Below are 16,182 nucleotides of genomic sequence, written 5' to 3' on the forward strand. Positions count from 1 at the left end.
CACGAAAACAGACACTATTTTCTCCAGCTACCCACAAACATGGTTACTGTGTGAGCGAACATCCCAGGACTAATTTAGAGAGAAAGGAGGGAAGAGGAAGGAGCACTTGCCTGGTACTCACCGTAGCTCTTCCGCTAACTGAACAGCCCCAGACTCCCACTTTGGGTCCCATTCCCAGTTTTTTTTTTTTTTTTATGCAAACACATGTCCACGTTGTTTGGATCCTGTTGCCGCAGGCAACCAAACAGCAGAGTGAGCTAAGGAAACCACACCCTGTGTCTGAGCAGCGCCAGGGAAGGCGGTGAACTCTCACTCAGAACCAGCAGCCTCCAGACAAGGGCGGGTGCTCGCCTCCCCCGCCCACCCCGACCCCAGCAGTTCCAGCTCCCAAAGACCCTCCTCTCCAGACACCTGGTGACTGAAGACGAGGAGTGACATTCTTCTACGAAGACAGGGGCTTGGGACAGTTGTGTCACAGTTCAGACATTTGAGACCCGAGAAAAGTTCTTACTGGTACTTTCCCCCTGAAAGAAAACTGGGGTGCCCCCCTACATAACTGGGTTAGAAAGGAAAAGCAGAGCCCCGATGAAACCAGGTCTATCTCCTTGAACTACACACTGCGTACATAAGGGAGCTTTTAAACTGTCTTCAGCCCCTGTGTACATGGGACAGAGTGCCTGTCACAAGGACAGAATGTTGACAATCACTCTCCTTAATTCATTCTTGTTGGCCTTTCACATGCCACATAAAATCCTTGTCTTATTAGCTTTTCCATATTGAAATTGTACACTCAACAAAGATTTACTTTCTTGTTAAGAGCTTCATGGAGAAACCAAATAAATCTCCAGTAACAGTAAGTGCCAGGAAATTAAATTATCAGTGGCTCCTAAATGCCATTTGGCAGGTAATCAGAATTTGTAAGATTACACGGCACTGGCTTCCTGTGTGGCTAGTAACCATGGTGGATTTAGTCCTTCACAGACTATCTTCTTGGACCATATTTGAAGATCCCTCCTTCTCTCTTATCAAAGTCTATAGAAGTTTGCACCCAACTCATTTTAATATATATCACTCTCTTTTGATATCATCCAAAATAGAAATGGATTCTAATATTTCTATCCCAGAGTACCATACACAGACCCGCCTAAAGGCTGGGTCTATCTCGTGGTATTTCTGAGTCCTAGCTTTATGGTAAAAATACAGATATTCATGTCATACCAAAAAAGCCTACCAGAAAACACAGTAAATTCTATGTAGAGGTTTTCGAGAGAAGGAAAACCACTGTGGTCCACACTACCATTAAGATCTTACCTGCCAAGCCCTTCCCAGCTTAAAACCACATACTTTCAAATAACTACTTTACCAATGCCAAGTTCTTCACTGGTTAATTTTCATAGTTCTGGAACATGACTTGTTCAGAGTTTCTAGGCACCCAATGAACTAATCCATAATCCATGGCTAAGCAATGAACACGGCAGAACAAGAGTATGTTGAAAACAGACTCTGCCAGTGAAACTGTTCACACCTACAGTACACGGTTGTAAACCAAGCAGAAGGAAAATTCAGTGAATCAACCCCTGGTTAATGGTACCACTAATTTTCCAAAGTCCGACCACTTGGTGTTTTAGAATCCCCGCTGTATACATTACTTTTTCTTCTTGTAGGATGAAAAGTCCAGGGTTATTTCATATGTCCCGTCACAGTATACTTAAACTCAGAGAGTTTGTATCCAGATGGAGTGACAGATTTCAAAGGGCATACCCTTTTAGAACAATTTCCACAGCTGACTTGAGCCTTTTTCATGTATGTGGAAACACTTATTTGTCAAGATAAAATAGGCACTTCTAGGAATGCAAGCTTTATTGCCTAATAAGTAAACAGGCTGGAAATACTTGAAGCATGTTAACAATGTCGATGTCAAATTCACGAACTTTAGTACTTTTCTGCAATAAATCCAAATAAGTGGAACTTGGGCAACCTGAATGAGATTACCTCGTGTTTTTCTAACTTTATGATTATTTGGTCAAAAACTATTTCAAACCTTCATGCAGAATACTTAGGTAGAAGCTGGGGTAATACATTCCTGCTGCAGAAATAGTTACCACAACAGAACTCTGCATAAAATATGGATAATGTGCACAAGAGCAAAATATTGTTACTACTTGTCATCAAATAGATTAACAACTCTTAAGAAAGTGGCTTATAAATGACAATGCTGAGACAGACAGAAGTTCCTAAAAGACAGCAAACACTCTGATCTGTGGGCTCCACCAAAATGATCCACCGTGAAGATCTGACTTCATGAGAGAAAATCTCTACACTTTCCTTTTTTCCCCTTTGCTAGAAATAAGAGACTAGAGGGAAAAAATGGTGAAGATGGCATTTTTATCTCCTCTTTAATCTTAGTGAATGACATCCACTTAGGCATTTAGCTCTTAGGGAACAATTTTTTACCTCCTTAGCAATTTCTACGTTTGTGAAATACAAAACCTTTTAACCTTCCAAAATTTTCAGATCTCTCTGCCTTGGCCTGTTGCTGTTATCAGGAAAGGGCAGGTCATCAATCAAAAGATGAAACACTGGATACATAACATTAGAACGATCCTTTCCTTCAAGGTTGCCTGTCCCTGTCCAGAACACGTGTGCCCCAGGGGAGATCTCTGACTAATCTCACTTCACAGTGCGGCCTTCACCCCTGTGTGCTAGTGAGGTTCCTCTATCACAGGAACAATTGCAAGTATGCTAGCAGCCCTGGAAACCCGATCCAGGGCCCGGGCGACATGGGTCCCCCAGTTTGTGCCTATGGATTGACAGGTGGAGGTGAGTTATCACTGTTCAGCTTTTAAAACCTCTTTTATTAAAAACATTTGATAACAAGTATTTCTGTTTTAGAAAATAAAGGGACTGCTCATGGGACTCTAAGGTGCTGATGTCTAGGTGACAGTCCTTTATAGACTTAGCCACTTGGAATGCAGCTGGAAATGTGACTGGGTGATCAAATTTTAGTATTTATTCCAAGATAGTAGCCTGACTTTCTTGCTATGCCTGCTTCAAAAGACACATCATTTTTCACTTAATAAACAAGCTTCCTCTTTCAGAAAATTCCTGAACTATATCCAACATGCTAAGAGGGCCCTATATAAACCTCAATACCTCAATAAAAAGTTTGGGCTTTCAATTTAATCATGTACACATACAAGAAATACAACATTACACAACATTTGTTTACCATAAACCTCTCATTAGAGAAGATACAATTTGTATTTAATAATCTTGTTTCTGTTTTATACATTTTCTCTCAGGGATTTCTTGCTAATCTTCATTATCCCTCTCCTGCCCAAGTGGCTCACAATAAGAATATCTAAGGAAAAAGTGAATATTATGACTAGGTAGCATTTTTCTAACTATGTACTTTCCACGAGTGGCATAATATACAGTATAAACAATGAACAGCAACTCAAATGGGAAAAAAACATAGGTTATTTCTGGTCTGTTAATTGCTATTTACAGGACAGGACATTAGTCACTCCATGTATAAATGCTGGCTTCTAAAGAAAGGGTATACTGCTTTCCTGAGAACATTCAACAGAGCGAAGCCTCAGCTGATGAAAGGCAGGCTTATGCAGGAGCCACAGCTGCACACCTGGAGGTCCCACCCCACGCAGGGCGGGCTCCTGAGTCACCACTGAAAAGTGGGCTTTCAGAGAATTTCACAGAAAATTAGAAAGTCATTTTTGCCCTACAAACAGACCATGTTCAGGAGGCTTCCAAAATGCCTGCAATTCCTCTTTTGGCTCATTGGTCACAGGTAACCCAGTTTAGATGACACTTGGGATCAGGAGGGGGCTGTGTAGAGATGGTCCAATGAAACATTCCGTGCCCCTGAACTTTCCCTGGACAGATCCTCTCCCAGAACTGCTCTGTTCTGACACAGCTTTTCTGAACGTAGCACACAATACATGCAGCACATTCTGCCTTTCACACCGGAGAGAAAGGCCCACTGACCTGGCAGCCAACAGAACGTGTGTTTTCCGTTTCTCTAGCTGTGGCAAAGTAGCAGGCGGTTGTTTGGTAGTCATTCAAACTACAAAACGTTCAGTTTCACCCTTGAACGAGGTTTCTGACTACCACTTTCCTGTGATTTCCGGAAGCCAGTTCACTGGGTCTTCCCCACCTTGCCCACTGTTCCCTTTATATTCTGGCCTGGAAAGGGAGCTACATGATTTCACTGCCCTCCCATCTGCCCCATCCGCAACTTTAAAGGCCAAAGGGTAAGGAATGAAATCTGCAGAACTTTGCAAACGGTAAATATTCAATACAAAAGCATCAGTTCTTGTCCTTGAAAGGTCCTCTCAGTATGTGGATGGTCCCTAAAAATGGATTATGATCCATCCAGTCATCAGAGCCTCTACTCTGTCCACACAAAGTCCTTTTCAGGGCACTATGGGGCTTCTTTCTGTGAGCACTTCTTTCTCAACTGCTTTCACGGACCTATGAACCTAATGCAACAGAAGATGAGTTCTGATTAAAATAAACTATTAAAATAGTTCCTGATTTAAAAAATCATCTAGACGGTGCCAGTAGTTTGTCTAGTCAGAGTTAGAGCCTTCAGATTTACATAAAAGTTATGTCAGGATTTGGTGCCATTTAAAAACCCAAGGTTGGGTGTGTTATAAACGTGTCACCTTTGAAATATATTTCCCTATTCTGTCATTTAATTATTAAATAAAACAGGGAGTTACTCTACTAGTTAACACACGTTCAAGGTCCACTGGAACAATTGCTACAGCTGACTAGTTTGTCTACACCCAAAGACAGTGTATGCTGGCCGATTACCACAATCTCAGGCGTGTGGTGCCATGTTTGCAAAGTGGCTCCTGGGGGTGGGGAGAAAAACAGACTGCTCTTGAACACTTGGGAACAAGGAAGACATTGCATACTGATTCCCTAAAGCAGTGCATTCCATTATAGGGTATTTGTTTTAAAATATCAAAGTGAAAGTGAAAGTGAAGTCATATCCGACTCTTTGCGACCCCATGGACTGTAGCCTATCAGGCTACTCCATCCAAGGGATTTTCCAGGCAAGCGTGCTGGAGTGGGTTGCCATTTCCTTCTCCATGGGATCTTCCCGAGCCAGGAATCGAACCTGGGTCTCCCACATTGCAGGCAGATGCTTTACTGTCTGAGCCACCAGGGAAGCATTCCATTATAGTGTATTTGTTTTAAAATACCAAAAGAGAAGTTTAAAAGTATTTCCATTGTTTAAATATTGACAGTCAATTACAAGTTTTAAAAAATGTTTTTTCCAAAAGACTGCCACTGATAATTACTTTGCTCCTTAATCTGAAAGCTGGGAGATGGCACAAAGTGCCTGGTTGCTAAGAAAGGGAACTGTTACTTAGGCAGAAGGCAACAGAACCACAGTGACGTTCCTGGCTTTGCAGGAGAGAGAGGCAGCAGGCTAACTCCAGAAAACTGGGCTTTCTGGGGAAACTGGCCATCCTTCAGGCCTTTGGCTCTATCTCGGGAGTCTTGTCCATGGCCAAAGGGCTTTCTCAAACTCAGGAAAACTCTCACTGTAATGATAATGATGCTCCAGAGGTTCTGAAGCTTTGACCCCTTTTCTGATGAGAACAGTTAATAATCTACATGTCATATCAAAAGTATCATAGCTGTTTCTTCGGGAAGACTCAAAACACAGCTCAGAAAAGGAGAAGGTATGGTTAAATCAGTATGGACTTTCTTAGTTATAACTCTTCCTCCTTCCAGCTCTGTATCTGATTGATCTTTTCCAAATACTTTAAATTCGATTTATAGCACTGTCAAGATGAAGATTTGTATCTTATAAATAACAACAAAAAAATCCTAATAACAAAGAAAATCTCTTTCCTCACAGTGTCCTCCAGCTTCATAAGATGTCCTGGAAACTGTACGATATAGTAGTATATTTAGATATTAAAAAATAAACTACTCAAACTGATGATTTTACTTGAGTAAGAATAATCTTTTGTCTTGAAAACAGCAGTTGAAGGACAGAAAAGAGATGAGTTAGACTTATTTACTATTTAGACAAGACTAAAATAATTTCATCGAAAAGTATCTTTTAGACCAATGATGGATTCAGTGCCTAATAAAACTGTGCTTGCTAGAAGATAAAGAATATGAAGCTTTTACCTGAGTGTCTATGGGAAGCCATGGCTCAGACACCGAGTTCAGGAGCAGCACCTACGCCAGTCTTCCCTCGAGCCCAGCTGATAAGGCTGCGGCTCAGTTGTGAACATACATTTAAGGGGAAGTGGCTAACACAAAAATAACCAAGAGCAGATGGCCCACCCCTCCCCAGAGATCACAACCTTAATCCCACTAGAAAATTCTTAACCATTTTAGGTGATCCAAGGGAGAAGAATAGGACCCAGTAAAAATACCAAACACTACATATAAATACCTGTGGGGCTACTCAGCATCCAAATTAGCTCCAGAGCCAGAGAGGCCACATAGAAAGTGATCCCTGTACCGGAATAAAATTTAGACTCAGCCCTGGCATACCTTAACGCTGAGCCACCCTCATTAATCCACTTTATATGCCTAAAGAGCTTGCACTTGGTCTTCTGGACAGTTTTTGTGCTGTTAATGATAAAAGTAACTATAAGAGATAAACTTATGTTACCAGTGTAATTAAAAGGGATTAGACATGAAGAATACACAGATCAAGGGCATTATCTCTGTCCTCCTTGGTCTGCACCAGAGATCAGCAGAATACTGAAGAGGGCAATTCTAGCCACGTATCTCCTTAGAGTCAGCGTGGGGCAGGAGGCAGCGGCATACACGCACATACACCTACTATGTACGCCAAGGAAGGGACACTGTCCTATAAACAACATCTCTTGCTTTTCACTGCCAGGGAGAGTCAAAGTAGAAATAGGGACAAAAACATGGCATCCTAACATGCTCTAATGGCTTCACGGGGCATCCGCTGGCTGGAGGCTGGTCACTGGGATGGAGCTCCAGGAGGAGCTGAGGTCCTGAGGATGGTCTGTGAGTCGGTCCCCCACCTCTGTCCTGACCCTTCTCTGGCTTCATGCCTGCCCCCCTCAGCCTCACGCCCTCCAGACACACCCCACCTCAGGTCCCCACAGCCGCCCCCTCAGCACAGAGCCTCTCATGGCTGCTCCTCTGCTCCTTTCAAGGCTTTGCTCCAAGGCACTTTTGCAGTGTCATCTTCTTTGGCCACCCTGTTTAAAAGAGCAACCATGCTCCCCACCCCACTCTCCCTACTCTCTTCCCCAATCTGCTCCCCATGAAAGCTGTGTGTTAAAAAACTGAATTTAAAGACGAGAAGCATTAATCAAGACACATATGAAACGGAGACATAGGCCCACTTGGATTCCTAAAAAGTGGCCTTGGCCATTGAAGTTTAAGAAAGGAGACAACCTTCACTCTGGGTCATGCCATGTCTCATCTACTGCTTGTCACTGGTTTCACCCTATTTCCCCCCCTTCCTCCCCGCAGGCCCAGGGCCAGGGTCATGCTTTACTTGGCTTCCTGTTCCCAGATCCCACAGGTAAGCAATACATGCTTCATGATGAATGAACCAATGGGTTTCGTGGTTCTTATGCTCTTCAAATGTTTAAAGAGAAGTTTTTCTAAAAGTTAGCAAAAACTATCAATAATTCCTAGTTGGCTGTCAAATGACATAACAATAAAGTCCCAGACGGTACAGGCAGATTTATTATACATTAGTGTCAAAAAAAAAAAAAAAAAGCCTGGGGAAAGAGAGGAAGTGACATTGCCCTCCCGCCATGCCTCCACAGCCTCCTCCTTATCTCAGCTGATTGCATTCTGGCAGGGAGACAGGCCAGGTTGAACTATGCCGCACCCCTAATACAAACTCAAACTTTTCACTCAGAGGAAATACTCTTATTTTATCGGATGATTAACCTTTACAAACGCTAAATTTTCAATTTTAGTGAGGTGTATTTTTAGGTAGAGCTAATGTATTTTTAAATGTCTGTCTGGCCTGCTCTGAACAATAAGCTCAGAAGCCCAGGCACTGGGGCCCCAGGACCTTGGGCAAGAAGAGTAATTCCTTTATCCGCTTGATCCTCGTCAAAGGTGGCAACACAATACAGACAGACCAAGAGCCATATAAAATAAGGAAATACACCTAAATCTCTTTTGCCTGAAACACAAGGAAAAGCACAGAAGCAAGAGAACTGCTTTCTGACTATTCACTAGTCAACTCCAACAAGCCAGAGTGAGCTGGGCACTCGAGCAATGACAACAGCATTTATGTTGCAGTTTACACCAAGGAGGTGAACTCTGCCTTCTTAAAAAATTAATGAGGTATGACCACCATCTGCTTTGACATCTGTCCCCACTGCCCATGTCCTCAAGTCACAAAGCTACAACTTTCACAAAACCAAAACAGAGAAGGCCTTTTGCTGGGTGAAAATCAATTTCTCAGTAAGAGCAGGTGGTTCAGTGGTTCAGAAACCTTGACAGTTACTCAGCATCTGAGCCACCTTTGTTACATATTAACAGCATGATGTGTGCCAACACCCTTAACAATCACTGCACTGTTTACAAAGCACCTTCATGTACTGTTAGTGGAGCTGGTTGGTGTTTGACGAACAAATCTCTTTAGCGCCCGAAGGCCATGTTTCAGGCCTTTCAGCCTCTCCTGCTCCAGCAAACATCAGGATGATTTTTTGGTGAGTGTTGGGCATCACAACGTCTGAGTCTCCTCTCACAGGAGAACCCAAGAACCATTTCAGAGGTTAGCTACACACTCCTGCCATCCAACCACTCTGCATTTACATCTAACCTACCTTTGGCTCCAGCTGTAGATAACACCACCCCATGCATTCGTTGACTTTATAACACTTCCTGAACACATGTCTCACTGTGCAGTGCAAAATATTTTGTTGGTCACAAAGAATGAGAGCCAGCCCTTCCTGAGCAGTGTACCAAGATCAACATACAGATGACTAGCAGGCCAGGCATGGCACGCTGAGTACAACAAGACAGATGGAAAAGTGGTATCAAGATTTATCACAGTCAGAGATCACATCGGGTTTGGGGGACTGGACAAGGCTAGATGGCTGTGATGACATGAGCCCTGGTCCCTGAAGAATGGGGGAGACTGCAGCGCACAGAGAAGGGGAGGGGGCATTCCAAGAAAGGGGACAGTGTGAGCAAAGCTATGAGAAGAGTGAGGCTCGCTCCAGAGGCAGGATGCAGCCCAGAGAGGGCGGGAGCGTATAGCCAAGGGAGCCATCGTACACACCGCCTCACTTCCTTACTCACTCACTCCAGAAGCAGGGAGGGGCTCTGACAGGGAACGGTGGTTCTCCCCTGAGATGTCAGGAGGACAACCTGCATGAAAGCACCCTGGGCAGTGGGCATGGAGAGGAGAGCTGAAAGGGCCACTGTGGCAGAGGACTGAAAGGACAGCTTAGGTGCACTGGATGGGGAGAGGCCACCGCCCTTCTGAGGTCATTCATGATTCTGGGTGATCAGGGAATCGATGGGGAGGCAGAGCCAGTGTGGGGAAGAGTGGAGCTTTATCTGGGGCTTTATAACAAGGTTCTTCTGAGATGTCAACAATTAAGCCCCTTTAATGGGATCCCATGTGTCAAGCTGAGAGAGAAATAGGGATGAGGGTAAGGTCAGGTGGAATCATGTTCATGGGGATTCTCACCCTGCAATCGAACCTCAGAATCTCTACCTCACAAACAACTCTGGGAGGATCAAACTTCCAAAGTTCAAAGGGGTGCAACCTAAGAGTCAAACATGGCGAATTCAGTGACCCAGTTGGCCCACATCTTGGGAGTTCCTCACTCACGGCTTGGCTTGTGGTGACCCTTCTCCCTTTACCGTAGTTCTCTTTTACTGAAGAAATTGGAAAACTTACTCAGGTTTAGTTACTTGGCCGTGAGTCCAGCCAGAGACAACAGGCTGATAACAACCTGAAATGGAGTATTTGTGAACCTATCACTACTTTCACCTTTTCTCTTCCATTCGTCTTCTCCCCATGCCTGCTACTAATACATTAATACACTGCAAGTTTTAACTTTGTCAGGCTCCCCAGTCCCTCCGCCAACAATTTTCCCGAGCGACTCCAACCGCGAGATTAAGGCACCCAGTCATGCACCCAGACATGGTGTGATTCAATGTTGCGCTCTCCAGAGTATTTCTTGTCCTATGTGCTCTTGCCAGAAAAAGGCCAGGACAACTTCTGCCATCTCATGTTCCTGTCAATCTTTAGGGTGAGAAGAGTACTTTTTCTTACTGACAAGCCAAATTTTGCAAAGTCACTGCTTCAGTGTCGCAACCGGTCAAAGAATAAAACAAGGGGACCCCCAGAACCATACAAGGGGCAATTATATCAGGTAAGATCCAAATGAAAGTGAACCTGGAATTTTTCCTCCCCAACGGGGAAGCTTTCACTCAAGAAAGGGTGGCTACCAAAGGGGAAGATCTGTTACAAGTGAGATAAAATACATGGAACAGAATACCCTCGCACTAGCAGAGCACCTTGAAAATCTTCATTCACTCCTGTGAAGGCCTGTTCATTTCACAATTCACCAGGGCTCAGAAAATTTCCATGTAAGACTCACAGATCAAGCATTTCAACACGTGCCATGGCCTCTGCCATTTGATTTTTGAAAATGTCACTCCATGATTAGTAACAGTTTTAAATGTCTCCTGTCCCCAAAGTCTGCCCCTTCCCATACTGCTCCTACACTCTCACCAAGATGTAGGAACTATCCTAACCACATCCCAGAGGTGTTTCAGTGGCCTTCTAACCAGAAATCACCATCAGGACAACAGTGAAGAAATGATTTTCAAAGTGAGCCACTATGATGATCTCAGATTTAAACATATATATTTGAAGTGTCACTTAAAATAGGAAATAAAGAGGAAGTGAGAAAAATCAGAAAGAGTTTTAGAAGGAAATATAGAATACAAACACAGAATTTTGATCAGAAGAAAACGAACACTTCATGAAACTGAGAAGCTCGTAAGGACAAATCTTTGTCATATTTTAGGTGTTAAAATTCTCTTCCAGTCTATTTCTACCAGCCACTTGTGATATATCTGTTTTAGTTCCATGTTGCCATGTGCCATGACTCAAAACACCAGTTCAATCATGCTAAGTCCTGGCATTTACCAAGCCCCCACCTGTTATGGACATTTTAAGCCTTTGATAGATGCTTGAGAGCTAAACATTCCATGAACCTAGCCTATAATTTAGCCAGCTGATTAACATATGTAACAGGAAAGAACAGCAAATCAAATAAGCTTCCATCTCCTTACTCTTAACCCTGCTACTTGGGACCAGAGGCGTGATCATGCCACCTTATGAGCCCTGCTTCAGGGTGTGATAGTAGCATATAACCTGTCTTCAGGCATCAAAGGACTGGAATAACTACATCCCTTCATTCTGCATCGGTTCCTTCAACTCCTAAGAGGGGAAGCCCCACAATTCAGGGTAGAAGTTGCAAACACGGGTGGTTCTCTGGAGTTGGTCATGGTACCCAGAAGTGAGTGTGAGAGCACAGGGGCAGGACAGGCATCCAGCCATGATCTGGGCATCACTCAGGAAGTTTAGAGTTTGTCAGGCAATAGGGCCAAATGGGGTTCTAGAAGACTGAAAGCCTCACTTGGCGGCCAGCACACAGACAGGATGATGGTGACACAAGGTCCAGCCAACACAGCCCAAGGAGAAGTCCACAGCTAGAGTTGCAGAAGCCATCATAGGTCACACACTCGGGAAGCCTCCATCACGTTTACCTCCAACCCCAAACCTTCTTGTTAGTTTTCCAGTGGTATGTTAATCAAAGAGAACAAGCATATGAATACAGACTGAATGTAAACAAGACCGGGTTGTCAGAGGCAGGAAAACCCAAACGAATGGTGATGACGATCACTGTACTCAAGGACTCAGATAAAATGGTTCAGACCGCACCATAACTATTTTGGAAGGTTTCCACAAAAGAAAATCAAGTCTTAATTTTATATGAGATTGTTTGAGCAAGTAACATTGTTCTAAGACAAATAACATAGAATTTTCCTTGAGTTTAATATGGAGTTATGTTTTATAAAGTTTCAAAGGAATACAGCATAGTAGATAAGAGCATGGGCTGTGGAGCCAGAATGTCTAGAATTGACTCTTGCCTCCTCCACCACTTAGTGGTTGCGTGCGAGCACGTATTAGTTAACTTCTCTGTGGCTCCGCTCATCTTTAAAATGGAGATAAAAAGAGTACCTAACCTTAACAGGGCTGTCATGAAAAATGAAACAGTAAATACTGGCAACATTTAGAACAGTGGTTAGCACACAGCAAGCACAACCTATTTTTATTTATTCAATTTCACTCTAAAAATATGGATGTTCCAAGAAGCAGATTCCTGCAAAAGAGGAATTTATCTTCAATTCACAGGGGATATGTACAAAAAAAGATAAGAGCTCAGGATCTTGGCCAAGAGCCCAGCGGCAAGGATTTTGGGCCTGAGAATGACTGGGGCCACCAAGAGCAATTTTGAAAGTCCTAGGAATTCGAGAAATCAGTTTTTGGCAGCAGGACCATCCAGGAGGAGAACTGTCCCTCCCATATTTTCAAGGAGGTTTACAGATGGTAGAGACCCATGGAGATTGAAACTCTGCTCTTTTGATCCTCTAGTGAAAAGACAGGACCCACTAGATCTAGGTACCCTGCTCAGTCTTGGGCTGGGGAAGGATCTTCCCCACGTCCCTCCTACATGTAAGGGCCTAGTGAGCCCAGTGGATGATCAGACCTTCCTACGTGATCAAAAAGGCCTTGCTTTGATGAGGCGAATTAATGAGGTATGCCCCCTGTGGCTCACACCTCTGATCTTCAGTTTGCCTATGAAGATGCATAAGAGGAGGCTGCCTGTACTCCAGGAACCACAGCTTAGTCTTGGATCACATGAGTTCATTCAGAATGAATGCCAAGGACATGCATCTAAAGACGTGGTCTTCTTAAGCCACTTACAAGATGAGGTAAGGTTGCTTGTGGGGAGACTTCGCTTGAGTGAGCACACTCAGGCCGAAGGTCTCAGAAGTGGCAGAGCTGAGATTGTGCCTTGTCTAACCTATCCCTGAGCCAGGATACATTGTGGTCCCACTGCTGTGCTCAACCCAAAATGAGCTCAGGTGTAAGCACCTGGAGTGGGGAAGACTGACAGGAGACTGTTCTCTGACCAACCCATGGACAGGCTGATGCTGCGATGGCAATGGCCCAGCACCTATGAACACTTGGTGACTAGGGGAAGAGAGGTCACACTGTCAGGTCCACCAATCTCACCCCAGAGCCCCAGAGCTCAGCCCCTCCTATTAGGAAGGGCTTCTCAAACCCTGTGACTCAACATGACCAGGAGAACCCAAGGAAGTGGTGGCTTAGTGGCTCACTGGGGAGGCAGGCTAGGGGCAGGGGTTGCCCTTCTGAGGCTTCTTTGAAACCTCCCATCACTTTCTCTCTTAGTGGCAGGGAGTGGGGAATGCCTGCAGCCACCATTTCTCAATCCCATATAACTGAAAATCCTTTCTTTGGTATTAATTTTGCTTAAAATTCTATCAACCAGGACTTCATCTGGGTTAACAATGTTCCACGAGAAAACAGAAAGTTCACTGGTGGGTATTAGTGAAAGTAGCTAAGGATATGAAGGTTTTCAGTGTTATCAGCAATGCTACATAAAATATTTTACAACAGAAAGATTTCTTTGGTGGAAACTTAAAAGTTTCTTGTTTTATATGTTCACAGCGACTCAAAGTTTCCACGTTCATGACTTCACCAAGTTGTTTTTTATTTTCTGAGATACTATTTACGCAGCATAAAATTAAAGTGTATACTTCAGTGGGTTTTAGTATATTCATAAAGTGGTGCAACCATTACCCTTATCTAATTCTAGAATATTTTTATCACCCCCCTATTCCCTCTCTTCCCAGCTCCTGGCAACCACTAATCTACTTTCTGTTTCTGGGGATTTTGCTATTTGGATATTTTCATATAAATGGAATCATACGATGTGTGACCAAAAATTCTGTGGCTGCTTTCTTTCACTTAGCATGTTTTCAAGGCTCATGCGTGTTGTAGATGTGTAAGTATTTAATTTCTTTTTATTGCTGAATGATACCCTATTGTCTGGATATCCTATAGCCTGTTTATTAATTCTTTCACCAGTTGATGGACATGAACTGCTTCTACTTTTTAGCTATTATGAATAATGCTGCTGTGAATGTTGTTTCTGCACGTGGATTTATTTTCTTTTTTAAATACATATTGAGACAAAAAGTTAGAAGAGAGTATATAGTGAAAATTTTTTTTCCCTGCCTGTTCCAGACACCTATTCCCCTTTCTCCATCAGGAACCAATGATACTGGTGTCTTACGTTTCCTGAGATACTGGGCATATGAAACATAGACAGCCATGTACATTTTTTTCTTTAAAAAAAAACATAACAATGATACACTACACATACTCTTCTACATGTTACCTTTCCTATTCAATATATCTTTGAGTTTTCATGTTAGTACTTCAAGAGCCTCGACTTTTGTAACATGTATATGGTATTCAACTGTGAAGATGGACCACAATTTATAGTTCGTTATGGATAGACATATAAGTTATTTCAAGTCTATTATTACAAACACTGATGTAAGAGATATGCAAAGTTTAAAATGATGGGATGAATTAACTAAAAAAGTTGGTGAGTTTGATCAGACTGCCTTTCTCTAATACCAAGGGTCAACCTTCACTAAAAGAAGCAGCATTGTGATTTACAAGAAAAGAGACAGAGAGGAAAAGGCTGAAGAGATCTCAAGTGGATCAGGCAGCACCCACCAAAGCTTACTGAAACGGCAGATTATTTTTGTTCAGGCAAAGAAGATGCCACTTGGAAATCCCATGCCAACTACGTTAAGGTTACCCTCAGCTAATAAGCCACCCAGACAGGAAGTGGTTTTTGATTCCAAGTTGAGTGCTCTTTGCACCAAACCACAATGCTTGGCCAATGAGTTACAAGACAATAAACTGAGTCACTTATCCTGACAACATACACATGTGCTCATCGCGGTGCAGTGCCGCACTGTGAGGCACCGGGGACAACCGAGATGTGACCCCTCAAGACTGAGGAGGCGCTTAGAGTTCATCAACTCTTTAGGCAGAAAAGGTATAAAGTATATATGGTATTTGACTTTCACAGGTTCACATTCTCTTCTTTATCTACTGAACAAAATAAAAGGTGGCTTCTCAGATGGGAAGAAGCTGGACTGGAGCCAGCTGAGCTGGGCACAGGGCCTCCTAGGCCAGCGGATGGGCACAGGAGCCCATGCTCAGCACTGAGCCAGAGCTGGTGTGGCTGAGTCACACAGCTGACCTTCACCTTGCCCGCCCGGAAGGCAACACCACACACCTTCCTTATGGAAACCTGTCAGGGATTTTCCAGTTCTGCATCAGAGCTTTAAATGGACCCTGTGAGTGCTCCTTCTGTAAAGCAGAAGAGCAACTTAGTGTCTATCATCTCAAAAGTCAGTCTTCTCTGAAGTGGGCACTTGCTTTTTTAAAGTTCACATAACTAACAGAAGCCAGGCAACTTGCGCTCTGTCACTGACTTACCAACTTAGATGGTTCCTCCCTGTTTCTTCCACAAATAAGAATAAATCTCCCTCCCTCTCCCACTCCAATCTCACAGTGAACATTCACAAAATTAACTCTTTGGGTTTCAGAAAAAGGGGTTAATGCTCATAAATTAGCATAATATATGCAACCGGTTAAAACATACGTCTACCAATGATTTTTGTTAGATGTTAAAATAGGGATCCTCAGTCACGGTGTTGTGGCAGGTCAGTGTAGAGGGCCAGGAGTATATTAAAAATCACAAAAACAAACTAATTTTAATTCTCTTCAAGCTGTCTACTCATTTAAGGTCATAAATAAATGTTAAAATATGCTATAAATGACTACACTGGACAAGGGAGTGTACAGAGAAAAGATGAATTCAGGAACTGTGAAAAAGGACGTCTAATTTTGAAAGTTTTTAGCAAGTGCAAAATCAGTTACAAGTTATGTTTGTCAAAGTAAATGAAGACAACATTATAAAAGTTAAATTCATTTTAAGCTTCCATTTAATGCACTGAACGGTGAACATTTGGTTGGCT

At 43.1% G+C, this 16,182-nt stretch overlaps 1 protein-coding gene across 12 annotated transcripts in view; it reads right to left on the minus strand.

The window, feature by feature from the left end:
- The window catches only part of FHL1 (four and a half LIM domains 1), a 64,773-nt gene that overhangs the window by 5,604 nt on the left and 42,987 nt on the right, over positions 1-16,182 (minus strand). For 2 of the 12 annotated variants that reach the window (XM_070291970.1, XM_070291964.1), the window contains exon 1: positions 122-281. The exons of 8 other annotated variants lie outside the window; for them this stretch is intronic. Coding sequence is in view for 2 of the 4 variants with exons in the window: in XM_070291965.1 (XP_070148066.1) it covers positions 6,175-6,196 (22 nt within the window). In the remaining 2 variants the exon portion in view is untranslated. Of the gene's footprint in view, positions 1-121; positions 282-6,174; positions 6,349-16,182 lie in introns of those variants that run through there. 2 more of the 12 variants (XM_070291965.1, XM_070291959.1) reach the window with 2 other exon arrangements.

The sequence above is a fragment of the Ovis canadensis genome, chromosome X (genome assembly GCF_042477335.2).
Source record: "Ovis canadensis isolate MfBH-ARS-UI-01 breed Bighorn chromosome X, ARS-UI_OviCan_v2, whole genome shotgun sequence".
NCBI classification, from domain to species: domain Eukaryota; kingdom Metazoa; phylum Chordata; class Mammalia; order Artiodactyla; family Bovidae; genus Ovis; species Ovis canadensis.